At 38.7% G+C, this 27,530-nt stretch overlaps 2 protein-coding genes across 7 annotated transcripts in view; one reads left to right on the forward strand and one right to left on the reverse strand.

Moving 5' to 3' along the window:
* Nucleotides 1-1,728, reverse strand: part of LOC147651890 (uncharacterized) — a 14,778-nt gene extending 13,050 nt beyond the window's left edge. For 5 of the 6 annotated variants that reach the window (XR_015289758.1, XM_086899592.1, XM_086899591.1 and 2 more), the window contains exons 1-2: nucleotides 1,197-1,728; nucleotides 34-88 (exon numbers count right to left, since the gene is read on the reverse strand). Coding sequence is in view for 4 of the 6 variants with exons in the window: in XM_086899592.1 (XP_086755718.1) it covers nucleotides 34-88; nucleotides 1,197-1,728 (587 nt within the window). In the remaining 2 variants the exon portion in view is untranslated. The remainder of the gene's footprint in view (nucleotides 1-33; nucleotides 89-1,196) is intronic. The other variant, XR_015289759.1, reaches the window with a different exon arrangement.
* Nucleotides 1,729-1,806: 78 nt separating this feature from the next.
* The window catches only part of BTAF1 (B-TFIID TATA-box binding protein associated factor 1), a 43,948-nt gene continuing 18,224 nt past the window's right edge, over nucleotides 1,807-27,530 (forward strand). Inside the window, exons 1-16 of the mRNA XM_086899530.1 lie at nucleotides 1,807-2,328; nucleotides 11,340-11,463; nucleotides 12,514-12,628; nucleotides 15,003-15,149; nucleotides 16,944-17,107; nucleotides 17,396-17,532; nucleotides 18,178-18,289; nucleotides 19,558-19,626; nucleotides 21,999-22,088; nucleotides 24,107-24,202; nucleotides 24,453-24,629; nucleotides 25,125-25,265; nucleotides 25,376-25,500; nucleotides 26,605-26,725; nucleotides 26,802-26,906; nucleotides 27,147-27,296. Coding sequence (XP_086755656.1) covers nucleotides 2,315-2,328; nucleotides 11,340-11,463; nucleotides 12,514-12,628; nucleotides 15,003-15,149; nucleotides 16,944-17,107; nucleotides 17,396-17,532; nucleotides 18,178-18,289; nucleotides 19,558-19,626; nucleotides 21,999-22,088; nucleotides 24,107-24,202; nucleotides 24,453-24,629; nucleotides 25,125-25,265; nucleotides 25,376-25,500; nucleotides 26,605-26,725; nucleotides 26,802-26,906; nucleotides 27,147-27,296 — 1,887 coding nt within the window. The 5' untranslated portion in view covers nucleotides 1,807-2,314. The remainder of the gene's footprint in view (nucleotides 2,329-11,339; nucleotides 11,464-12,513; nucleotides 12,629-15,002; nucleotides 15,150-16,943; nucleotides 17,108-17,395; nucleotides 17,533-18,177; nucleotides 18,290-19,557; nucleotides 19,627-21,998; nucleotides 22,089-24,106; nucleotides 24,203-24,452; nucleotides 24,630-25,124; nucleotides 25,266-25,375; nucleotides 25,501-26,604; nucleotides 26,726-26,801; nucleotides 26,907-27,146; nucleotides 27,297-27,530) is intronic.

Here is a 27,530-nt window from a genome sequence, read left to right on the forward strand (position 1 = left end):
GAGGAAACAGGATGTTAGAATTGGAAATATCACCTGAGGATCATTTCAGTAATGCCCACAGCAGGACAGGATGGCTGCTGATTCCTGGCTAAACAAACATGGAAATATTATCAGGGATGTTTGCTATACATCCATGTCAACAGCATCAAACATACAAGAAAAACATCTCCACCCTCAGTCTGTTCCTTGCTGCTCCCTACCCCAATTCCCTGCTTCCCTTCCCATACACACCTAGATGAAACACATGGGACAGGAGCGGGCATGCCTGAGATCATGGTCAGGGACCCAGGCAGGTGCATCTACAACACAAGGGAATGGGATGGCAGAAAGGAAGGTGTGGGGAGTTTTTGAAGTACTCTGGTGAGAGGCTCTTGGCCTCCAGCTAAAACCACTGTACTTTTAGTGTGCATTCAGCTACAGAAGGTATATTAAGCTATTTAAAGGTAGTTACTGCATCAGAACCATGCCAGGCAAAAGGCATTACCTGGGTTGTTGAGTGTAGCACTGTGACAAAACCAACTGAAAAACAGGTCTGTGGTTTGCTCTGGCCACACTGTGCTCAGAGGCCTCAGGTTGACTCACACTGCCAGTGTTTGGGGCCACTTTTATGCCAGTTTCCAATTCCTACAGTGCTCCCACCAAAGGACAGAAGAGACAGGCAGGAAAGTGGCACCGCAGGCATACTTTGTGAAAGGCTGACATATAGGCTGAACCTGCATGGATAAGGATAGATTGAAGCATTTTATCCCATTGACTTTATAGAACTGTCAAAACACACTGATAATGCAGACAACATTAGAATGTTTGTTTGGAATATGTGCTCATGGGGACAAAATGAGTGAGCCCATACACAAAGAGTTAACTCTCCAGGGAAAGGGAGACCAACCAGAAAGGCTGGAGCAGCAGAAATCCCTCTAGAAGGGTTGGGTATGAAACACCCACACCACAATGGGCTTCAGAGAAAAACTTTATTATACAGCGTTATGCAAATTCATGGGCTTATCCAAGCTTATGCCATCACAGGAAAGAAAAATCTATTATTTTGTTTTCAACTTATCACATGAAAGGTTACATACGTCAGCTAACTTTATGTACCAGTCTGGGACCATTAATTTAAATGATTAGTCGAAGGCCAACTTCTTAATTTGAATCTGATGGAAGCTGATAGCAAGCATTTGGAAGCCTGGTGTGCCTACCCGGAACAAGGGCCACTGCCGGGCTGGATTCCAGGGATCTTTCAGCATCGCCCGGGGCCTGCCGGGCTGGGAGGACAGGCCGCTGTCCCAGCCCGGGCGACGGCAGAGAACGGGAAAGAACGCGGCCCCTCACGGAGACGCCGCGACTGAGCCGGACCAAGCCGCCCCACCTCTGCTTGGCGTGGCTCGCGATGGTTACAACACCTGGCATGTTCCCACCCCCGTGTGCCATAACCCCTCTGCAGTACCACCCCGGTGTGTTACAACCGGCCCTCACTGCGGGGCTCCAGAGCTGCGCCCGCCGCAAGGACGGCCGGGCCTCCCGACCGGGCCCGACGACAGCGCGAGGCATGCCGGGAGTTGTAGTCTCACGGGAAGGGGCTTCGCGCCGCAGCACCAGGCATGGCCGATGGGCGGCGGACCTCGGCAAGAGGGGGGGTGAGGCGTTTGTTCGGCGAACACCGACTGTCCTCTCCCGCCGTGCTGGCGAGGCAGAAGGGCCACCACCCAAAGGACATGGAAGGAAAAGCATTTACTCCGCGTTCTCGTGTCCCTCTTCTCCCCTCGGGGTGTAGGATTGGGACGCTCTCCTTTGAGTTCGCCTACCCCCATCGCCCTGCAGATAGAACGCCCCGGCCGAGGCCAGCGCCCCCCCCCTCAGCCGGCCCAGCGGGCTCCATGGCCGATCCTGCTCAGTGCGGGCGCTGCGCGCTCCCGCCCTCCTTGCTCTTAGAAGCGCTCCCGCCATTGGCTGCGGCTGGGCGCTCTTGCCAATCAGGAAGCGGCTCTCATGGAGGAAGGGAATAAATACAAGATGGCTGCTCATATAAAACCAGGCATTAGGCTTCGCCCCGGTGATGGGGGAATCGAGGCTTTAACCCGCGCTCCGAGGGTCTTTCGCCACTCCCGCCCACGCCGCCGTCGCCCCGCTTGGGGGAGCGACACTCCGACCGCCGCCGGCCTCTGCCGCGCTCAGCCGCTGCCCGCGGATTGCCGGCGGGGCCGAGGCCGGGTGCGGCGCCCCAGGCCCGAGCAAGGCCCAGCGCCCTCCGCCCGGGCAGCACCCCAGCCCCCCCGTCCCGCCGCGCGGCGTCAGCCAGGCCCGGTTCCGGGCGGCCATGGCCGTCTCCAGGTCGGTGGGAGCTGGGAAGAATGGGGGAAGTAGAGCCGACAGCGGCGACCAGGCGCTCCCGGCTCTCCGTGTGGCCTGGGTGCAGGGAGGGGGGTGGGGGGGAGGGTGCTCGCTTTCCATCTCCTTTTGCTTCGGGAGTCTGCGGAGACCTCGCCGCGGTCGCCCCGCTGGGGTCTGGGGGTGTCTGCGTGCTCTGGCGCTTGGGTTTGCTTCCTGGCCTGGGGTGACTCCCGTGCCCCCTCCCTTCCTCGGGCCCAGGGGCTTTGCCTGGGGCGTCTCGGGCTTCCTCCTGAATTCGACACCTTCGTTTTGTTGGCCAGTTTTTCCTAGGATGGTTAAAGTACTAGGGTACAGGAAATAATGATACTGAGTCCCAAAAACTGGCGAGAAACCGCTTTTGCGTTTCAGAGCCCTTGGTTGTAAAGTAACCAAAATAAAACAGGCTTTCGTGGAGAAAAGTGATCAGTGTATTCTGGCTGTGCCTCAAAATGTTGGGTAGTATCTGCTTGCACACATGTGCTCTGGGGTGTGCCAGCGTTTAAAGCATTCACAGATACAGAGGTGTGTCTTAACACAGCTGTTTTATAAAAAACGCTGACCACAAATTCCTGTTTGGTTGTTGTTTTTTTTTTTTTTGCGAGTGTGTGTGAAATGGTTAGTTTAAGCTTCCTAACAGGATAATTGAAAGGAAACCATAAATCCAAATTAAGCTTGTGATAGATTAGCTCCAAGTCACATGTTGGTAGTATCTCTACTTCCAAAGTGCTATCCCAAAAGTAAATTGTATTTCAATAGCTGTGTGTGAATAAGATTACAATTCTATCTAGCAAAGTACAAGTGTGCACATTTATAATGGAAATCCATTCTTCATCAAAATTCATGGCAGTAATGCACCTTTTAAGACTTCTAGTAGCAGGTGTTTTATTTTAAGCTTTGTAGTTTCTACAAAGTATCCCTTTGTTTTATTCTGCTCTTATTTTTTCTATCAACTTTTTATATGTTTGTTGTGGCTTTTTCTCATCCCCAAAATCTGTCCAGAAGAACATGGAAGTAGTAAGGATTGCTGTAACAAGATTGCCGTGTACATTAAAATAAGTCATCATGTAAAGTAGAGGAGTCGTCTAATTACATTAGGTCTGGTCAGTCTGCTTAACCACCTTTGCTAATGTACATGTGATATGGGGGCTAACTGGAATATCAAGATAGAGCTTTTCAGCTGTATGCTGAGGCTGTGTCAGCCCTAAAGGCTGGTTTCCATTTCAGTTAGCAGTGTTGCTTTAGTAGAAAGCAGCAGTACAAAGATTTAGTTAACACCTTTTGGGAATTGAAAGGAAAACTAGATGTGGCTCATCCTAAGATTCGATGTGAAGCATTAAAAGTTGGTACATTAATAATATTGTTATATATTGCTTCAGACTGTGGTTTTAGTATCCAAATGTTACACAACTGAACACAAGATACAGAACTTCAGTAAAGGTGCTCTAATACTGGTGAGTTGGTACCGAGTTTCAGCTTCACATGTAACTTGGGTAAAAGAATACACATTTTGTATTCTGTAACATCTTGACTACTTCTGGTGAACACCGATGTTTCTATAACTGTAAGAAGTAATAATGTGTAAATTTGGTTTTTTGCTTTTTTTTAATAGAGCAAAACCTGTCTGTGTGCCTTTGAAGTTAGACAGCAGCTCCTGATAAATGGAGTTTCCTTTCTGCTGCAGGACCTTAGGAACACTGATACAGTGTCAGTGCTGCTTTTGTAAATAAAGATAACTTTCTTCACCTTTTACTTCAGAACATTGAACTTCAAAGGTCCTTTCCTTTCAGACATATTACAGATAATACATGTGTATATAATCACATAACTATTTTTTGTAAAGGTTTAGTTAGTCCAGCTTCTGTTCCAATTCTGCTTTTCCTCTAGGTAATTAAAATTACTTTTTTTTATGGACTACCATAATATTTAATTGTTGAATGCCTCTTACCTATATGAGTTTAGAGAGTGAGGAAGAAGCTGACTCAATCTTTCCCCAAAGCCCACAGTCCTTGTGGAGTGCATACCAAGCATTAATATTAACAATAATTTCATTAGGGATAGTTCTATATTTGAACAATTCTTTTAAAAATAACTTTTTTTGGAAGTGAGGGTTGGAATAGTTTTACATTTTCAAAACAATAAATTATCAGGTGGTTGTTTTCCTAGGAAAGTTTAGTTTCTGCTCTTTGCCCATTTGAAAACCTTTCTCAAAACCTTAATCTGTTCAGCGAGATCCAAACAAACATAGGGAATGCTTTGAAATACCTCCAAATTAGATTAAAAATTTGCAGCTTTGCTATTAGTAAGGTCATCTTAAAAGTAATTGTAACTAGTTGTAACCTATTGTCAAAAAAAGACTGATATTTAATTCCACATTTTGTGTTACATGGATTGAAGACATGTCTCCTTCTAGAAAACATTTCTGTGTTGATGCTCTAGAAAACAGACATAAAGAAAAACAGTAGATGCCTCATAGATGTTGCAGAATATTTGCACTGTATATGTTCATCTCTTTGGTAATTTTATGCTGAGGAGACTAATGAATGCCATCCTCCAGAAGTAGGGATGGTGGGTGGGAAGGTTGATATTCCTTCTGTGAATGTGCAGACTAATTTGGTAGGCCTTAGCTTCTGTCACCAATCTTAGAAGTATAGATGAAGTAGTATAATGTTTGCATAGCTAATTAAAATCCCAGTGTTTTTGATAGTGGAACTGAGAAGGAAAAAAGGAAGTTGAAAAGTTTTGCTTCAGCTTCGTTCCTACAAAGTGCATGATCCAAGTGAACAATTGCAGTGGCTCACTAGTGATCTTTTGAGGGAAGGAAGGAAGGAAAAGTAATACTTCCAAGAGGATGACTACTCATAGATTACTCAGGATGGTAGAGTTTAAGTAGGTAATAAAATGATGATAGTCATTTAGTATCTAATAAAACTTTTTTCCAGTTTCTTTAATGTGTTCAAAGGCACTTCGTGTTGTTCTAACACCAAGGTGTTAATGCCTTTTTCCTGTTTTTGAGTGCCTTGGCAGTATGAAGGAGAACCAGTGTGCTTTTAAAATTAGGAAGCTGGTAAGGTGCAATAAGAGTAAACAATTTGATTTTAGTTGGTATATCCTTTAAGTTCTCCCTGAGATACCTTGAAGACAAACTCTTCTGGGTGTGTTGAAGGAAATTCCGTACAGAAATAAAGAGAGCATAATTTGCTGCTCTTGCAACCCATACTTGATTTGATCTGTGTAAGATACAGACTGTTTTTCTAGAGTTTTCAGAGGTTTTGATTACTTGAATTTCTATATGATTGTTAATATGTAGGTTAGGAACCCAGTTTTTATTTTAAAATAAACAATTTCAAAAGGCTTTGAGACTAAAGCTCCTGTGAACTAAGCAGGCCTCATGTATTGCTTTCAGCTTTTGAATTGTAGGGCTGTGACTTCCCAAGAATAAGTGGCTGTACTGGCTGACATCATTACTTTAGTAACATTTCAAATTAAATAGTGCATCACAGATCACTTATGTGCACTACATACCTTTCAGATTTTTTTTTTTTTTATGTTATCACAGGCTTTCTCTATAAAGAATTCAGCTTTTAGCTTCTGTGGAAGCTATTACTTCATGGCTGCTCTTGCATAAAAAGTAGTTAACCTGTACAAGTGTGCTCACTACTACTTAAAGGCCTATGCCCAAAGTATTAGAGTAGATGTTCTATAACCAATGTTATGAACAATTATGGGAGTTCAGACTCAAAATGGGGGAAGAATAATGTAACTCTTCTCTTGTTGGTGGAGATTAACTTCAAGATCAGAACAGTGGACTGCCTTCTATGCTGCTCTTTGTGGGAGGGCTGATACAGTCATGGGAAGGGGGGGAAGCAGAGCTAGCATGTGTGCTGCTGCACAAATGGCATAGAGCTCTCAGTTTCTCAGACACTTTTCTAATGGACTGAAGACAAAATTGAAAGCCAGGATTGCATACTGATAAGAATTCTAACCTGCTCCAGCAGGTGGAATTTGAATAGTCACCAAGGTGCTTCGCTTCGTAACTTACAAATACACATCTTGTTTTAGTCTGTCCTGATGGCTGCTTCAACTTGCAGTTCTTTCTCACAGGTTTTATAATGTACTTGGTCACATTTTGGGGTGCATTGTTAGTTGCAGATACATATATAATAGTTTACAAGTAAAACTTGTACAGCATAAAGTTGTAGATTATACATCAAATATACAATCCATATGGAATTAATTATACTAATTTTAGCATTTGGTTGGCTTCCATATGCAGTGTATAATACTGTGACCTAGTGTAGTCATGGAGCTGTTGTTTCATTCTAGACGTTCCTTCAGCTGCTGTGTAAGAAACAAGATTTCTTCCTTGTACACAGTCCCACCTTCATAACTGTTTATACACCTTGGAGAAGTAAAATCACAATCCATTCTTTGTGAATCATCACACTTCTGGGTTTTGTTCTGAATTCTGTTGAGTGTTTTTGTTTTTTTCCTCTTACTGGCTGATTGTGTATTTGAAAGTTGCTTATTTGATTACTTAACCATTCATATGAGCGAGCGTTTAGAGCTGACCAAGCTGGGATTTGACCAAACGATGATGTGACAGCAGAGGACTGTCAGCTCAACAAGAGAAGCTCAGACTCCATTAGAACTTAGGTTGAATTTCACCCTTGTCAAATCTAAAGTTTAATTTAGGGATGTTTTCAATGTGTCTGGGCTATTTCTGTACTAAGAAATGGTGCCTGGGTGGAAGTTTTCTGGATGTCAAAAATATCAGCTTCTAAGAGATTCCCTTGCCTTCTGATGGGTGCTATCTAGTAGCTTTTCAAAGAGCTCTAGGCAGAGCTTGACATTACTCTTCCAGGGACTGTGCCACTAAGGATTTTTTGTACATTCACACAATTTTAAGGGGTTGGAGGAGATGCTAAGGTAGTTACAAGGTGTTTGTACCAGGTGGCCTTTACTAAAAGAGATTCCTCTCAGGACAGTTTAATATGATGGGGCACAGAGATGTAAAGTCCAAACAGATCATTCCAGGGGCAGCAGTGATCAGTTCACTGTCTGTTTTAAGATTCTACTAATTGAAAGTGACAAGTTGGAAGTTTCATCATCTGAAGTCCTGTGGGGTCCCAGTCCAGTTGGAACACTTAATTGGGATCTTTATACAATGCAGCTGCATGTGCGTTCTTTTGCAAACATTTTGAAGGGACTGTTGCTTATACCTGTATCTTGACATTAATTACTGAGCTACTAGCTTTCTAATGCCTCTGGAGCTGAAGGGCTTTCAAATCCAGTCATCCTGTTTCCACAGGAGTTCCCTTTAAATAGTATGGCAACTGTCCCTTCAAATGGAGATCAGCCCTTTGTTTGGGGGCAGCAGCAAAGAACTGCAGATTAGCATGAAGAACAGGTAATTTATTGCAGCATTTGTCTCCTGTTCCTGGGTGAGGATCGTGTCTAACTTGGTTTAATGCTGAATGTGCGAAACTGGTGACCAGAAAACGGAATCACTGTGGTTCCTGGAGAGTGCTACCACTTAGTTGTGGTGGCTTTTCTGTAGGTGAGGCATCTCAAGCGCTACTGGATGCCTGTTCTTAAGCACCTTCACTTGCGTCAGAAACATTTCTGATGGACATTGTGTCAGTGTAAAATGTGTTTCTTAGAAGAAAAAATTGAGTGGGGTGCTGATCATAAGAACTTTGTTGCTCTCAGTAGTGTCTTTGTGATGTACTTCAACAGGGACTAGAAAAATCTTGGATTTCTAAAGTGAGAGGATGTAATTATTTACCTCTCTGAGAAAGGTTGTGCTTTGTGCTGAGCTCATATGGCATTAGTTCATATCAAAGTCCTGTATGGTTGTTCTGTTGATGAGATGTAGTTGACATGGGATTGGAAGATGATAGAAGAATCTAAACCATTGTTTGAGGTAAAAGTGAAGAACCTTGTATTTTTAAGTTCTGATTGCAGCACTTAAGTGCATAAAAAGTAGTTTTAGAGATATATTTAATTTTTAGGATGCATTGGTGTTTAAATGTTCATAATAATTTACAATTATTTTTCGTAATAATTTATAAATCTCTTTTTGTTTGTAATCTTTTTCTTCCCTGAAGTATTCCTTGTGTTTCTGTTGTTTGCTTGTGTCTTCTATAGGCTTAGAACAATTCTTTTGACGGAGTTGAAGTATTTAATAAAATAATTAAAAAATTTATCTGCATTGTAGAGCATCTCCCTCTACATTGCTTCACACTTCTGGGAATTATGTGAGGCATGTGGTGCCCTGCCTTACAGTGCTGTCTAGCATGAGAAGCAGAGACCCACATGCCACTAGAAAATTTAGTTCTCTTTGGCTTGAATACTTGTTTAGAGGCTGCTAGTTTGTTCTGAAAATGAAAACCTTGTCAGAACTTAGGAAACTTCTTTTTAAACTGCAGATACTGAAAACTAATTTGTTTGGAATTTTTAGTTGTTTTTTTTCTCTTTTTCATTCTTATTGAAACTCAGACTGAAAGCTTTAATTTAAAAAACAAACCAACTAGCACTGGTGATCATAGACAACATTTTCAGTGCTACCCTTCCAACTCATGCAGAATTCAGGCTCTGCCATACTCTGCTGCAGCAACACCAACACTTAATTTAAAAACCGTAATAGCTCCAAAGTGTTAACAGTTTGGGAATTTTACATCCTTCTGCGGGAGGAAAAGAGAATGATTAGCGTGACCAGGACTGCTGTTAGTCAGATGTCGTTGGCTGTGTTTGCTAATTCTGTTTCCATGTATTTTGCTGGAGTTGAAAGCTGAAACCTTCCTGTAGTGATGTCAGACAAGTGAAAGATATTTTTTTTGTTTGGTTGGTATGCATTTGTGTGTTAGGTAAGCAGATTACAATTTAAAATAACAAGTTCCAAACCAAGCACACTAGGTTAAAAAAACCCAAACAAAACAAACTGTATTTTGGAGGTAACACAGCTTCAGAAAGTTGTGGGTTTTAGGAGTGAAGATGTAGTGTTGTAACTAAGTCTGGAATTCAAGTTGGGCTTTTGAGTGTAGGCTAACTTAGTGGTTTTTCGTTTTTTGACACATGAAGAGTTCTAGCTGAGGAAGTGGTCAAAGTTGTACATTGTGCTTGACTTTGAGATGAAAAAAGATAATTTGATAGTTAAAGGAGCGTGTGGCAAACTTAAGTATGGAACATTGAATTTTCACAGAGCTGAAAAATGAAAGGGGTGAGAACAAGCAAGTTGGAGCAAACAGTGGTTCTTCTGAAAGCCACTGTATTTTGTATTGAATAATAGTGATTGCTCAAATCAGGTTGAGTTATTACTGTCAAAAGTACTGAAGAAAAAATACTGGCAACTAATGAGGTACCTGGTATGTTTCTCATGACTACTCCACTGTCAGGGATTCAGAAGTGCTGGATCTGTAAAGTTTTTTCTCCTTGACTGTCTAATCACTCAAAACTATTGGACTAGATACATCTGGGGTTTAATTTTTGTGACTTTAAAACAACTTACTAACTAGTAAATCATAACAATAAACAAAATTAAAACTCTAGTTTTATCTACAGTAATTGAAATACACCTATTTTAGTAGGAGGAAGAGAATTATTTCTAGGATGGCAAATCACAGATGTCTAAAAAATAAAAATTATTTTAAATACTTTTATCTAGAATTTTTTTAATCTAATACTTCCAGTTATGAGTGTATTTGGGTTTTGGTATTGCCTTGGCCCTGCACTGCAATTCCTATCGTGTTTTGACATGTTGTAAGATATATTTGGGATTAAGTGCAGTTTAAGCATGCCAAAGAAAATATAAAATCCAGTGATGTTAGAAAGAGGTTTTGGCAATTTTTTTCTTTTCTCTTTAAGTTATTTGCATTAATGTCAAAGGCAATTTATGTGAAATGTGACTAGTAGCAACAGACTTACCAGGATAAGGCGTTTGTCCTTTCCTGTGTGTGTTCAAACCAAGGATGTGTATTTATGAAGACAGGTTGTTCAGGATATCTTTATCCTGCCAGGCTGGTGAGCTTCACTGCTGTGTAAGGTCTGGTTTTGTATTGTTGCAGTTCTTGGAGAAGTATTTTATAATAAGGCTGGAAGAAACAATTTTGATTGCACTGTGTGAACAGATTCTAGGTTCATATACAGTAATAACCTCATAATGCCCAATAACTAATGCATAAACTTGGCACTCATAAGAGAGCTCTGATCAACCCACTTGCAGTGGAGGGAATAAGGAACACTTATCATTTCATTCATAGATTTGAGTAGCTAGATAGTTAGGTGAATGTATATGTAAAGACAGACTTCATTTCTCATTCAGTAACTAAACAAGAATGAAATGAATTGTTCTACAAATAGATGATTGGAATCTTTCACTAAATACAGAGTTACTGTGGAAACAGATCTGCTGGTTAAATCCCTGTGTTTTGTGGGAAGGGCAGAAGCATCAGATGATTTCCAAGCTGTAAATACAACAAGAGGTTTGGGTTTATGTATTCCAGGTAATTTAGGGGAAGAGATGTGAAAAGTAAAAATTTGTCATCCTGGGGAAGCAGAGTTTGGTGTTATAGATAACAAACTGTGTTGTCGATAGAAGTGATAATGCACAGTAGAAGCAGCTGAGGCCTCTGCTTTTTCTATCAAATATAATTTGATGATCACTTACAACAGATTTATGTTTCAAGATTGAAAATGTTCTTTCACAGAACAAGGACAGGAATGATTGATTTTTTACTTGTAACTGTAGATTTTTTAAAATAGCATTTCTTACTCTGTGACCAAATTAAATGTGCTTTTAGAACAGCTATGCTTAGTATTTGCAATATAGTACATTATTCCCCCTGCCAACTGACAGTCTTCAGTCAGACATCTCTTTGAGTTACATAAACTGAAAAATGTGGGGGAATATTAATAGAAACGGGCAACCGAACTATGAATAGCATAACTTTTTGATTTTTGTCAATCACATTTAGGCTTGATCGTCTCTTTATATTACTGGACACCGGTACAACACCAGTAACGAGAAAAGCAGCTGCACAGCAACTTGGGGAAGTAGTGAAACTGCATCCTCATGAACTGAATAATCTCTTATCTAAAGTAAGCATGTTTTTTTCCCTAGTACTTTAATACTGAGAATAAAACTAGTTTAAAAGTGTGCTTCTTTGGGAAGAAGAAAATGCATTGTGGTCTTGTGTTTTTCAAAAGTAAGAAAATAAAGAAAATTAGGGGCTGTTTCTGTTAAAGGTGCTGTTCTGTCGGCTTCTGAAATAATTGCATAAATGAGGTTTCACTTAGCATTCAATATTGATATACAGTATCTGCTGTATAGTTTAGACCTTCTATAAAGAGAAGCTCTACTGCCTTTTAAAGATTTCTGCTCTTGCCTTTAAAGATTTTTGCTTGTGTGATAAAGCATTAAAAATGTCGGAGGCTGCGTATCTTTAAAAGGGCTGGAAGCTGGGAAGAGTTCTCCATTGGTTTGAGACTTCAATCTGACCAAGTCCAGTAAAACCACCCAAAATAGTCCATATCTGACAGGTGGAGATGGCTCAGTCACCTCAGTTCTGTTCTTATTGAACAGATGCTCTCACCACAATTGATGCTATCAACAGAGTGGCCAAGGAGTCATGAACATGAAACTGCTTTCAGAGAAAGAAATAGTTTTTCCAGATGTGTGACGTAGTGATAAACACTAAGCATATATTGCTTCAAGTGACCCATGTTGTATCACTTCTTGGGTTAAATGACTTGAGGGTTTTAAAGTCTGTTAATCAATTTTGAATGCTTCCTTGTAGAAAAAAAGCCAGCAACAAACCAACCAACCAACAAAAAAACTAAAAATGCATCTCAAGCCTTGTTTAGTACCTGGAGGAAATCAAGCTTCCGTTTAACTGATTGGACCAAATATATCTTATAAAAACTTAAGGTCTGGCTCTGGCAAGTGTTCTGCTAAGCAGTGAGCATTATAGAGAAGGCTGCTGGCATTTCTTGGTTTGTTTTAGTGTCCTTTTTTTTTTTGTTTTGAATGTTGTCTTAATCCATAGCATTAAAGTAATTGTGTTTTAATAGAGCATAACAGCTGATGGATTTTTTTGGAAATACATTTCAAGCAAATACTTATATTTATGTATTAATCTCTCCTTAAAGGTGTTAGTGTATTTAAGAAGTACGAATTGGGATACTCGTATTGCGGCTGGCCAGGCTGTTGAAGCAATAGTGAAAAATGTACCTGAGTGGAATCCAACTCCAAGATCAAAACAAGGTGCTCCTTAAAGTGATTGTCTTTAACTCATTGTTTATCTGATGCAAACTGTGATATGAAACTTTTCAAGACATGTGCGTCATTTGGTTTTTTATGAGCATAGACTTCTATTTGCATGTAAGTTGTGTGGAGCAGGGTGCTAATAACGCCAAGGTCACGGGTTCAGTCCCTGTATGGGCCACCCACTTAAGAGCTGCACTTGATGATCCTTCTGGCTCCCTTCCAAATCAGACTATTCTGTGATTCTGTGAAGTAGGACTGTAAGTTAACGTCTTTTTTGCTTTAGATCTTCCTCCTCAGTTGTACCTGACCTTTTTCTTCCAGAATTCCTGTGCTTGTCCTTTGAACTCTCATAAAGCTTTTATAAAGAAAAGGCATAACTAATAGTAAAATGTTTAACCAATTAACTTTGTCATGATGGTTTACATAAACTCTTTCCTTCACTGCTCCCTTAGCCCAAGTGCCTTTCTGAGGGAGGTGAAATGGCAGGTTGCTTAAGTCTGTTCTGTTTCTTTTCATCTGAAATCCTCTTGTTAGGGATGTTAGTTTCCTTAATTGTTGAGTGACGGACTAAGTGATTTTGTCCAAACCCATTGGTACTGTCTGTGTTCACAACTTTGTGGCACAGGTTCCAGAAATTTACTGACTTGTTTAAAAACTGGCCCACACACTCCCTAAAACAGCAACAATGAAACTCACATCTGTTTGAGATGATCTTTTATTTGTTTCACTTGGTGCCTCCCAGTTCTGTTGGTTTTGAATTTGACAAGCATCTTCTGCATTTTCCTTGTCCATTGTCTTTATTTTTGTAAACGATCGTATTTTCTCTCCTCCAACAGCTTCTCTTCTTATTCAAGAATTGCAATCTCTTCAGTCTTTCCTCACAAGACAGCTGCTTTGTCTTTTAAATATCTTTGTCTTTCTCTGTGCTTTTTCTTACTTGTGTCCTCCTTGAGATGCACAGAACTCCACACAGTCTACCTACATCTCTAGAGTACTGAAATTTACACTTAGTGACAGAATGATGTGCTTAGAGTCCTGTCATCAGGGTCCTTCCTGGTGAGACCCAGTATTTTCTTGTCTGCTCTGGCTTTCACTGCTCAATAAACAGATGAATGCAGAAAACTGTCAGAAGTGCCTCCAAGATATTTATTGCATGCAGTGTTCTGTAGGCATGGTTTAGGTTATTCATTTTACACTGTATGTACTTATTTGCCCATTAGTCTGTTCTGGGAGTCCTCCTTGGATTCCTTAGTGCCATGGTGAATTTGGGCTACCCAAAAGAATTTACTGTTACCTGTGTGTTTGGAAAAGAGTGCATAAGTGAATGTCTTTTTTCATTGATTAAAGAATTGGTACCAACACTAAGCCCCAGAAAATTCCAGAATTAACTTCTACCTTTCAGTTTGTAAAAGGATGTTGTCCCCAGCTCTGCGCTAACCTGATTCTTTTGGTTTATTCTTTCATATGAATCCTTGCCAAAAGCTTTTAAATCCATGTATTAAGTTCACTGGATGCCCTCTATCCACTTGTTGCAGCTCTTTTAAGGACATTGTTAATCAGGTTATTGAAAGGTGTTTTTTTCCAGAGCAGTTATGTTTCCCAGTAAATCATATTTCTCCATATACCTAATAATTTAGTTACAGAATCATAGAATAGTTTGGATTGGAAAGAATCTTAAAGATCATCTAGTTTCAACACCTTCTACCAAAGGCAGGGACTCTGCTATTGTATACTCTATCTTCCCAATGACAGAAGTTCATTTCACTTGTCTAGTTCAAGGATTAATTCTAGCATGTACAAGGAAATTGAGTAACCTGTTAGAGTACAACACCCTTTTAAATGAATTATCCAGTTCTTGCACATCTGCCTATCAGATTGTTAATGAAATTAAAAAGATAATTGTGTGTTTGAGAAAAAGGTACTGTTTGAGAAGAGCTCACAGCTAGGCATCAGCAGCCCTTTCCCACACCTGTTCAGACCACTCTCCAGCTTCCCTACTTTGGATGCTTGGCTGGTGGGGATACACATCAGTGTTGGTGTGCTACTTGATACTATTTGTGAGCCATATGCAGTTCAAAACTGTAAGCTGTCCCTATGTGTACAGAGAAGACCTGGTGCTAGGTCAGTGTCCAAGATTTCAAAAAGCTAAATTTATCAAGGGAAAAACTTTCTTTTTTCTATTCAGGTACATTTAGTGACCTATTTCAGTCTGTCTTTGTGAAAATGGAGCCTTTATACTTCGTGAATAAAAATGCTGTGTGTCTGATGATTCTTTGGAGGGGAGATACTATTTCTTGCTTTTCCTTCTGCCAGAATTTTGAACAAAAATTTCATCACATTGTCCTTAATATTATTTTTATTTCCTACCTAGAACCAGGCTCAGAAAGTCCTAATGAAGATTCACCTTCAACAGATCGGTTGCGTTTTGACAGATTTGATATATGTCGGTTGTTAAAACATGGTGCGTCTCTTCTTGGATCTGCTGGTGCAGAATTTGAAGTCCAAGATGATAAATCAGGTATCTATATTTTACTTGAGACAAGGAAACTTACTGATTTGAAAAAGTTTATGGCAGCATTATGAACCTAGCCATCTGTGGATTCTCAGAATGTTAGTATATAAGGACATAAAATACTTCCCAGCATAAGTGGTTTGTGTTTTCTTCCTCAATTAACAGTTTTTTAGGGGGAGTGCATTATTTGTTTGGATTTTTGCCATAAGAGTATTACTATGTGTACAGTGGGGAAGAAGGGGTGGAAACCTGAAAAAGCACCAAAGATTTCTGTACTTTTTTAAAAGGTGCAGGCACTATCACTGCTTCTTCACCCAAATTGTTCCTACATACGGAAGTAGGATGCGGCTTATTTAAAACCTTGAAGGTTTCAAGTGTAGAAAGAGTGCATGAAAAATCCTGTGATAAGACTGACAAAGTTGGGAGATCAAATACCAGTGCCAGTGTGATGTTTCTTTGTTTCAAGTGACTTGTCTAATATTTTTCTGTTATTTTTTAGCTGAGAGTTGGTTTGTCAGTGTAGTGGCACTGAATTATTTTCATTTAAGCTATTTTTTTGCTATTACTGTACTTCCCTGCTCTTAATTCCAGGCCATCTAGCAGTTTCTCCACCAAATTAAGTGATGCTGTTGTTAAGAATCTCACCGTGCAGCCCTGATTCCCTCGTTCCCTATGTGTAATGGTTTCTGTGCAGGGTACACAGATCAGTAGCTCAGTGAGGAGCAGAACCTGTGGCTGCTGAAACTTGAGCAGTGTCCTGTCTCTTCAGCCTGGTTGCTAATTTATTGCTTACCATCTTTTAAACTAGATTAATAAAGTGGTGTAGAAGTTTTACCTTGGCTAGTGAAACCCCGCACTTCAGTTCGTAGAAACCTGATACTTATTGCAGTGTCACGTGATTTCACATAAAAAACTGCAGGAATTAAAATAAGTAAGAAATACAATATAAAAAATAAGAAAATGAAACAAAAAATCTTCAGCTGTTGCTTTTTTTACCCCATGGGAAAATGTATAGTCTGCTTTCTCTTCCGTGTTTTATAGCAGCTTCCCTTTTCAAGTAAGTAGACAATGTGAATGGACATAATGTAACTTAAATAATCTTTAGAATTATCAGTCTTTGACAATTATTCTTAAGATGATGGTAGAAAGGAAAAATATTTTATAAAGAATGGAAGTTGCTTATATTTTCTTGTCAGTTAAATGCAGTTTAAAAAAACTTACTGGTATAGATATTAACTTCTAGTTACTGCTCAACCTGGTGTACACCCCAAAATCATGCCAGATGACCCCAATAATTGGTAATTACTTAAAAGTTTGTGCTGATAATGAAAAAGAAACCTACCACAATACCAACAAACCAAAACAACAAACCAACTCCTCCTGACTGGTTTCTGTACTGTGTATGTAAAGAGTGAAGTCTGACAGCCCTACCAGCAACAAATTTGGGGTTGTTTGGAGGATTTGTTCTACTTGGATGCTAAAATCTTATATTTTTTTTATGTAAATATAGGTGCTCCCAAAGTCTAGGTGTTCTATAGTTAGTGTTGAAACTTCACACATTCTTGAGGTGGCATCTGTTAATTTCCAAAATGAATCTTGCTGGATCACAGTTGAAATGCTTGTGTAGGTACAGTAGCTGAAAAGGTCTTCCTGGGTATCAGTGCAATTTGTTTTAGAAGATTGTATTAGCCAAGTTCAATTTAATCCTGTAAATTTTGGCTTTGTTACGTACATTGAGCAAGTCCTCAGTAAAATACCTGGTTGGAAATCTGACACATCTTTTTAAAACCCCTTTTTAAGGTGAAATTGATCCTAAAGAGAGGATAGCACGACAGAGGAAGTTGCTGCAAAAGAAACTTGGCTTAGATATGGGTGCTGCAATTGGAATGAATACTGAGGATCTGTTCAATGATGAAGATTTGGACTATTCTCCTTCTTCAGTTTTACTAGTAAACAAACAACCTGTAGGTAAAACCTTGGGCTATTTGACTGCAAGGAATAATACAGTGGGTTTGCTTTATTTGAGCTTCTCTGGTTATAGTATTAATATTTTAAGTAAGATGATTGGCATCTAATGTACTATGCTTTGGCCTCCTGAATTCTTGCATCGTGTAGTTGCTTGTTAATATTATTTGATGTCAAATTGCTGCAATGTTTGAAATGGAGGGTTGGGGAAGTTAAGAGCATTGTGCGTTTGAGAATTTTTCAGGACTTCCATCGTAAGAATTGACAATGAATGACTTTTCTTTCAGACTCTTCAGGCTGCTGAGTTAATTGACTCAGAATTTCGAGCTGGTATGAGCAGTAGACAAAAGAATAAAGCCAAAAGAATGGCTAAGCTATTTGCAAAACAAAGATCCAGAGATGCAGTGGAAGCTAATGAGAAGAGGTATAATAGTGAACTGGTTTCCTTTTATTTCAGTTAAGCTGGGATTGTGATTTGATTTATCTGTTGAGAAACTTCCTACAGTCTTTGCATCTTAAATCTCTTATGTACTAATTGTGCTGATGGTGGAAAATTTGTGTGCAGTGCTTGTTCCCAGGAGACCTTTGCTGAGGACCCAGCTTCAGATGCATCTTGAATAATGGGATGCTAGCTGAAATGTGTGGTTTTTCCCTGTTATTTAGTATGGCTTGAGAATAATGCATGAAAATGGGGGATTTTAAGAAGATGAACAGCTAAAAATTTAGGATACAGTTTTCTGCTGTGTTCTTTGTTCTTCACTGTAGTTTATAGTGACATATTATTGTATCTACTGTGTTCATAAACAAAATTCTTGATCTTATTTAGGAACTGCTGGGTTTCTTGGAAAAACATGAGATGGATTGTGAATTTGGGACAGCATTCTGCTGTCTCCTCACTGCATTTTTTGTTTTTACATGTAAACTTGCCTATCTTGCGTGTTTCACAGTGTTAAACCTCTGTTTTGTATTCTTGCCATACTTTATTATATCTGAAGACTTCAATTGTAGATGTAATTACTTTCCTTAAAGCATACTCCAAGTTCATAAACATGCACTTGCTCCTTCTCAGCAATGATAGCACTGATGGGGAACCAGAAGAAAAGAGAAGAAAAGTTGCAAATGTTGTCATCAACCAGCCTGCCACAGACTCAAAAACATTGGTAGAAAATGCTCAGGAAGAGGTATGATGTATTGTCCTGCTATTAGCAGGAAGAATCATTCAGTTTTTTAGCAGAATAATTTGAAACAAAATTCCTTCATGTGCCCAAATTCTTTAGTCATTTTGGCATTCAGGGAAATGGCATGAGGAATGTCACAACCAGCTTACTTTTATGCATAATGAAGCAAGTGAGCTTCTAACTGTGTTACAGCATTGAGGAAGAAAGCACATTTAATCCTTTGGTTGCAGTTTATGACCCAAATTAGCACAAGTAGGTGGCTACAGGTGTCAGGCCTGGGTATTAAACTGGAAAACTGTGCTAAACACTTACATGGTAGGATTACAGTGAGCCACAAATAATTTGATCTAAATGCTTATTTAATCTTTATTTAATCTTTGCTGTACTTTAATTAGGCTTAATTTAAAATTAAGTTCTATCTTTAATAGTTGAAGATTTAAACAATTACCTTAGTCTTGGAAAAAAGTGCATTTGTTTCAATAAAATTAAAAGCTAAAAATCAAGAAATGGTAAACCAGAATATAAATAGTGCATAGAAGTTCATTTAAGAAGATTCTATCTAGATAAGTCTATATCCTACAAAAATAGTATTCCAGACATAGTTCAGTAATTAAATTTTTATTTGCATGAAAATGATTGGAAAACTAATTGAAATATTAATGATAATTACTGGCTAAATAGCTGCTGGTTGCTTGCTGTTTTTCAGTTGCTCTGTGTATGTGATGATATGAACTTACTAATGGTAGTAAAAATTTCTTTCCACAGCCATGTCAGTTTCCTTTTGGGAAATTTTAGGATAGTGGATATGCTTTGGTTTTCAAAAAGTGGAATATGTTTGGAAAAGGGTGCTGTTTATTGCTGGATCTATTGATCCATTTTGTTAATCTAGTGTGTTTTCAAACTGAAGCTTGTCTATTATGTTGTTTAAAGTAATTTAAAGGATCACTGGGTAGAATAAGAAACTTTAATTTTTGTCTTCAGCATGGTTTCTAAAGAAAAGGTGAATTCCAGGACATCAACATTAATTGTCATAGAGAAGAGATTACACTGTTAACCGAAACTTCATAAATTTCTTAAGGGATCTAGTGTTAATCAATGAAGTTTTTTAGCTGGGGAAGAGGATTGTTTTTTTGGTTCTGTCCAGTAATGAAGGAAAGTACTTAAGCTTTTGGAGTTTTGTGTATGCCATTTAAGAATGAAAAGACAGCAGTGTAAGTAGTGTTCATGAGTCCTTTCCTTTTTAATCTCATACTTAATTTTTATGGATTTAGGCAAATGAATGGCCTCTGGAAAGCTTTTGTGAAGAGGTGTGCAATGATCTCTTTAACCCTTCTTGGGAGGTAAGATGTGCACTGTTTAAGGTGAAACTATAAGTTTTTTAAAAAGGGCTTAAACATAAATGCAAACATTGTATATGTAGAACTTAAGAGAATTTTACCAGATATCAAAACTTAAATCATTTGTGCATACAGATTACATAGCCAAGACAAATTTGCTTTTAGCAAACTTAAGTGTTACTTAAGACTCATTTAAAGGGGAATGAAAAACAGATGTGTAATGTATACTTGCAGAGAGTGGGAAAGATAAGAAAAACAGTCATTATATAAGTGACAGTTATGGGAAATTCAAGCAAAATAACATCACATCAATCTATGTTCAAAAAAGATTGAGCAATTAAAACAAACTTGGATTCATCAAGACTTTGAGGACTATTATGTGAATCTGTTGCTAGCAACAGTGGCTAAGCTACTAGAAAAGGAAAGGGAATCAATCCTTTACTAACTACAAAAGCTATGTGTTTAGTTGCTTAGACCACTTATTTTCAAGATTCAAAATGGTTCTACTCACTTTTTTATTCAGTCCTTACAAAATTTTTCACAAACTTTGGTAGAAATTTCAGGTAAAAATATGAAGTAGCTGAGAAAGATCTAACTTCCTTGTGCAGAAGGTAGAAACAATTGTTGTCAACTAACTTAATTTTCTTAAGTTTATCTTTTGAAGGGTTAAATATTAACAGCAACTCTAACATCCTTATGTGTGTCTGTAGCACAGTCTTGGTGATGTCAGTATGAGCAGAGCCAACTTGCTCTCAAGCTTGGGAACAGAGATATATCATATGCACCACCACAATTATTTTTTGTCCCAGAAAAAGAATGATTATGTTTGTGTAGCACATCACCACATCTCAGCTAAAAAGCCTCACCTTATTTTAATTCAGGCTGTTTGCAGTTGAAGGCCAGGTCCACTTTTCTTCTGGTATGTAGACATTCTCACAGCTTTTTTTATACATTTAAGGCAGATACATCTTAATAAGGGAAGTAGATTAATACAGAATCATTATTGCAGTATGTTCTGTGTGAAAAACAGGTTAACCTGCCTCAAAATGGGTGTTTAAAGTGGCTCTCTGGCAGCATCTTGCAATGTCTTGAGGTCACTTGGGTGACTAGTGAGTGCTTGTCATGCTTACATAAACTGAAGTCAGGGAGGATGAATCCTACTACTGGTATTTCCTTTACACATTTGTGTCTTGCTGGTTTGTGTTTGCAGAAGCTGAGACATTAACTAGCAAAATCTCCTTCTTTTGACTTGTAAAACCTACCTAGCTCATGAGCCATCTTGGGCCAAATAAATTGTTAGTGTATGAACAATTAGGAATTTAAGACTAGACTCTCTGGCTGGTTTTTATTGGCTTGCTTATAGCTTTAACCAGCAGCCACTGAGCTGTACATAGGGGGGGACACTTACGTTTGCATTTCATAAAAGGTAGTCTGATGAAGGGAGGAGCTACCAAGCACTCAATTCTAGTTGTTACTGCCCTGAAATGAACTGCAACAATTTTCTGCTAGCAACAAACATGTTATATGAACTGTTCTTAAAAAAGAGTTACTTCACTTCTAACTTATGTAAAGGCCTCTCAATAAGAACCTGGTTCAAAACTCTGCTTTTGCAACTGTGTATATCTGTTGAGTGAGCTTTCCTTGAGAAGCTGATTACTGGTCCAGTTAGATATCAAAAGTATCAGAAACAGAAACATCTTTCTACTGGTCTTTCGTTATTTCCAGAACACTTCCTGTTGTGTTCAACTGTTCGTGTTTGGTGAGAACACGCAAGTGCCTATAATTTGCTTTCCCTTATCACTTGTTCACTTATTTCTAAAATCCAGTCAAGCAAGGCAAATTTGTAAGTTATGCTGAACAGTAATTCCCAGAAATTTGTTTGGCAGACTCCAGAATAATCAGTGAGGATCCAAACCCTGTTTAAGAAATACAGACAGTTATAGAAAAATATTAAACATAAATTGCTTGAAACTATAATATTGATTTGCTTTAACTTATAAACTTAATAAAAACAGTAATTTTATCAAACTTCTCTTTGAAAACTAGTACTATATAGCATAGTGAGGTAAAAGTAAATGTATGTTGGCTGCATTGCTGCAAATATCATAATGTGTTAGAAAATAGAAGCAGTTCCTAGTTGCTTCTGTTCATAAGCTGGAAAATACTTGGGAAAAAGGAGGTTGATTTTTTTGGACAGGTGAATATTTTAATATATGATTTGATCTAATAATTCCCACAAGTCTAAGTAGTGCTAATTCTGCAGCTCTTGAAACGTCTCTGTTAAGAAAACAGTAGTATTATTTCAATTTTCCAACATTGGTTTTGTTTCCTGTTCCACAGTATTTTAAAACTGGCTTTTTATTTCACTTTCTTAGGTTCGACATGGTGCAGGTACTGGACTGAGAGAGATACTTAAAGCTCATGGTAAAAGTGGTGGTAAAATGGGAGATAGCTCTTTAGAGGAGGTAAGTTTCCAGTTATGTAGGCTTCATATTTTACTTAAATGAAGTTTATAAAAGAGACTTCTTAAAATACTTTGCAACAGGTGTGTGATGTGGGGGAATATAAAGACTTTTCTGCTCAGAATCATCTGGATGACATCACTGTATGCAAGTGGCAAGACATCATTTTTAAAAGGCCTGTGCAGAACCCAGTACTACTGTATAATTAGCCATTAATATGTTGATTGTATATAAAGTTATTAAACACTAGCTTCCATATTAGAATATACTGTTTTCAAGTCCTGGAAAGGCTGTGCTGAAACACAAATTGACAGGTTGATTATGTAACTCTTGTAGTGTCTCAGACCATCTAACTACTTGCTTAAATAGCAAGAGGACTACATCAACCTGCTCTCTTTATTATGAGAAAAGGAATTAAAATAGTTTTTAAAAGGATAACAATTTTTAATAAATATCCTGACAGTAATAGCTTGTTTACTAATAGTGAATTTCATTCAGATTCCTACTAACTCCCCTGCTGTAGAAGCAGCTGGAAGAGCTTCTGGCTTAATCACTGTACTTCTGTATGCTTTGTAAATAAGGAAAGCAAAACCTCTGTCCTTGCTTCCCTGTGGAGTAGTATTTGTTCAATGGAGATGGCTGATTAATAGCGCAGTCTGCAATGATAAAATACTTTAAACCATTTAACTATTTGTGGAAAGTGTGTGTACTCCAGCTAGCTTCAAAGCCTGCTGTGTATGCCCTATGCTGGGTATAATTCTTTGGCATGTATGGGAATATGAAATCCTGAATATGCTTTAAGTTTTGTTCATTACAAAGGTAGTTCTCAAGGGAAGTGGTGACCTACTAGGCACATAGTGGTGATGAGAAGGATGATGCCTAAGGAGTTGTTTTTATGGGGCTTCTGCTGTGAGATAGAAGATTAGAGTTACTGCTCTCTAGCAGAGGCCAGAGCTTCAAGATGAGCTTTGATAAATCTGGAGGAGATGGAACTGAAAAGAAAGTTCTTTTCACTGGGTCTCCCACAGGGAGGTACTGCTTTAGAGTTTGTTTACTTGTAAATATGCTTCCAGCATATTAATTAACTTGCCTAGGATGTGTTGCTGTTCGTCAGTATAGATTATCTGGATGACTTTACTTTGTGTGCTCTGTAGAAATAAATTGTCCACCTTACAAGATGCTGTCAAGCTATTGTGTTTTAGCTCCAGCGGGCAATGAAGCATCACACAGCTTCTTTTTCACTCCCCACTCTGGTGGTATGGGGAAGCTTAGGGGACCATCAGGAAAGAAGTAAAGTTCAGGGGTTGAGAAAACAACAGTTTCATAATGGAAACAAAGTAAAAAATTGTAATAATAGTACTAATCGTAGTAACAGTAATAATAGTAATGAAAAGGAGAGGAAGAATTAAAACCCAAGAAAACCAAGTGCTGCACAATATAATTGCTTACCACCTTCTGATCAATCAATGCCCAGCCTGGCCCAAAACACCAGTCAGCCCCTTCTGGATACCTCCCCTAGTTTATATACTGGGCATGACAGTCTGTGGTGTGGAATGTCCCTTTGTCACCTATCCCAGCAATGCTTCCTCTCTGCTTTTTGTGTACCTCCATGGTGGCAGAGCATGCGACATTGAGACATCTTTGACTTAGGGTCAGCATGATGTAGCAGCAACCAAAACATCTATGTGGGATCACCATTATTCTTGATTCCAGAACACAGCACTATACCAGCTACTGAGGAAAAAACCTAACTCTGTCCCAGCTGAAAGCAGGACACTAGCCTTTTGATGAAGGTACTGTGTTTTTAGAGGAGAAAACAACCAGGTTATGATGTTTGTAATAATCCAAGTGAGTTGAATTAGAGCTGACTACTTGGCCTGGCCTGTCTCTGCAGGAGAACTATATTGAATCAATGTGAACACTTGTTGTCTTGTCTTTTACAGATTTTAGCTAAAGTAAGCATATCAGAAATGCCTTATGAATAAATGTGCTTAAGGTGTTCAACTTCTTTCTTCTTACAGATGATTCAGCAGCATCAGGAGTGGCTAGAAGACTTGGTTATTAGACTTCTTTGTGTGTTTGCACTAGACAGATTTGGAGACTTTGTTTCAGATGAAGTAAGTTTAAGCTATCTTGGCAGGAACAGGAAGATCAGCAGGCTTCTGCAGGAGATAACACTGCAGCAGCCTGGCTGTGCTCCTTGTGTAGTGCTGCTACATGTCCCTTTCATAACTGCTCACAGATGCTTATTAAAAAATAACTGATGCATAAACTTCACCTTTGTTTGTATAACAGCTTGGTAATCTGACTCTTTTTAAGTGAAAATTTCATACAGAGGTATCTGTTTTATTGTTTACTTTTTCCTAGGTAGTGGCACCAGTACGTGAGACTTGTGCTCAGACTTTGGGAGTAGTATTGAAACACATGAATGAAACTGGTGTTCATAAAACTGTGGATGTTCTCCTGAAGCTGCTTACACAGGAACAGTGGGAAGTGAGACATGGTGGTCTCCTAGGAATAAAGTATGCTTTGGCAGTACGTCAGGTAATAACCCTCGTGACAAATTGTAGAGAACTTTGGATCAAAAGTCTCTGCTCAGAGTTGAGGATGTGGCTGAGCAGTTGATAGGTGTGATAGAGCAAGCTTGCTTGCACTGCAGTCCTGTGAGTTGAGATGTGTGACTGCACTTTTATATCCATGCTGCAGGTATATAGTGCAAGTAGTGCTCGCAGAAAACTAAGTAGAGGATATGCCTGCCTGGTCTAGTATTTGAGGTAACAGAGCAGAGTGTTACAAGAAGTTTAGGCTATCTGTGGTGGTATTCTGCAGACACTGAGCTTTGTTTATACCAAAACTGAGCTGACTTACAGTTCATTAGATTGATAACCTATGTTTGATTTCATGAATGGTAACTTAAAATATTTAGATTGCATCATCCCTTTGTAACAATCAGGTTCATTTATACACAAGAGTACATCTTAGCTGATTGTATCTTTATAAGCTTTTTTGGTTTAAAAATGCTTTTGATCTTTTTGGCAGGATATGATCAACACTTTATTGCCTAAAGTGCTGCCTGCAATAATTGAAGGTCTGCAAGATCTGGATGATGATGTCCGAGCTGTTGCTGCAGCATCTTTAGTACCAGTAGTGGAAAGCCTGGTCCAGCTTCAGTCTCAGAAGGTGACTGAATGGTTTTAAGTTCACTTTTGGTCTAAGCAAAGAAAATAATACTTAGAGGTCTAGTAGTTTTTTAAAAAAAAATTATAAACCTCCTCTGCTTATTTGTATAGGTGCCTTTTATTCTTAATACCTTGTGGGATGCACTCCTGGAGTTGGATGACTTGACAGCTTCCACAAACAGTATCATGATCCTTCTTTCATCCCTTCTGACTTACCCTCAGGTCCGCAAATGCAGGTAACTTTTCAATTAGTCTAATTTGGTATTAGAGGTCTGAGTGTCCACTTATTGTCAAATTGGAATCATTAGTTTCTTTCAAATCATGTACTAAGGAGATGATTAAACTCATTATTTTGTTTCTACTCTAGTTTTTTAATAAAGTGAAGGTTATGACAGTGCTTCTCTATTCATTGTGTTAGTGAAATGCAGCAAAGGAATTAAGAAGTGTACTAGACATGGTTTATATGTGACTTTTTTCCCACCCTGTCTCTCTCCATTCATCATGGGTGTTTTAGTAAAGGGTATTTGCTCCACTCACATGGTGGTCCTGCCCACAAATGTCTTGTTTGTTAACAAGGAACAGACAAATGCCAAATGAGACCAAACTGTGTATATTAAAACACATTGATGAATGTGTAGAAATTTGCTATTGAAATAGTTCTGAAACAAGCTCCAAACATAAATTCACATAAATGGTACAACTAGTAATTTTGTGACTACTTCACAATACACATGGTAAACTCAGAGTATCTGCTCTTAAGGTAGATGCTGTACACATTTGATTTTTCTCATCCTATATGATTGGCACTACTGGAGTTGGTGGTTTCCCAAATCCAAAATAAAGAATGAAATTTTGTTACTAATGCAGTCTTTAATTCAACACATACTACTTGCATCAGCTGATATGCTAGTTGAATCAGTTGATATGCCAGTTCATGTAAAAAAAGATGCAAGCTTGTTTTTAATTAATTGTAAAGTCATAACTGCCTAATAGCAACTTCAGAACAGAAATGGCCCCTCCTTTTTTCTGAACAGTTGAACAAAGCCTAAAGTATAATCTGGGAAAAAAACATGGTAAAAATATGTGCTTAAATTGACTAGTTCTCTATACCAGTATTAAAAATACCCAAACCAGTATTTTCCTGAAAAAAGATATGAACTCAAACTATTTTAAATGTATAAGCTGTAGTAACTTGATCCTTCACTTAAAATCACCAAGTACATGCAATACTTTGCTTTCTTAAAGCTTTCTTTTGGATAAAATAATAAACAAAATTAACTTAGCTCTGTGTGTGTGTGTTTTTATCCCTGACGCTGCCTCTACATTTCCCTTTCTTGTAGTATTCAGCAATCCCTAACAGTTTTGGTCCCACGAGTGTGGCCATTCTTGCATCACACAATATCTTCCGTGCGAAAAGCAGCACTGGAAACATTATTCACACTGTTGTCTACCCAAGACCAGGTAAGAATTAGAGGTATTAGTGTATTACTGTGATACATATTGGAATATGCTTGTTCATATGATATCCTTGTTTCAGAGTTCTTCAACCTGGCTGACTCCAATTCTGCAAGACATGTTGAGGCACATATTTCAGTTTTGTATCTTAGAAAGCAACCAAGAAATTCTGGATCTTATTCACAAGGTATTTGCATGACTTACCACCTAGATATAGTGCTTGTGTATCTTGCTCTTTCAAATCCTGTCTACGTTTCTGCAGATAAAGAATAGTGCGCTCATGTTAAATACTTGCAATTTCCCCATATCTGCTTTACTGTCAAATGTAGAGCAAATGAGAGTGTTCCTGCAGTTTCTCAGCATGTGTATGATCTTATGTAGACCACTTACAAATTTGTCATGGTTTCTGCTGTGGTTCTTTCCCAAGGTGTGGCTGGAACTGTTAAACAAGGCATCTGTACAGTATGTTGTTGCAGCTGCTTGTCCATGGATGGGAGCCTGGCTCTGCTTAATGATGCAGCCATCTCATTTGCCGATTGACTTAAACATGTTGCTAGAAGTAAAAACCAGGTCCAAAGTAAGTGAAATATGGCCTCCCTGACTGTTCTGAGGAAAGTAGGAAATTGCTTAGCTGTATATAAAACACATTCTAAGGGTGTTAGAGGGGAGTGGTGGTGCCTTTCTACAGTTCTAAATGTAAACTCTTACAAGCCTCAAGTCTGTAGAGCAAAAGGGTTCTTGTGAGATTATCCAAGAATTAAGTTCTGCTGTGTAACATTCTCTACGTGGATACTTTATAAAGTCTATTTAT

This window comes from Cyanistes caeruleus, chromosome 8 (assembly GCF_971803275.1).
Source record: "Cyanistes caeruleus chromosome 8, bCyaCae1.hap1.1, whole genome shotgun sequence".
Taxonomy (NCBI): domain Eukaryota; kingdom Metazoa; phylum Chordata; class Aves; order Passeriformes; family Paridae; genus Cyanistes; species Cyanistes caeruleus.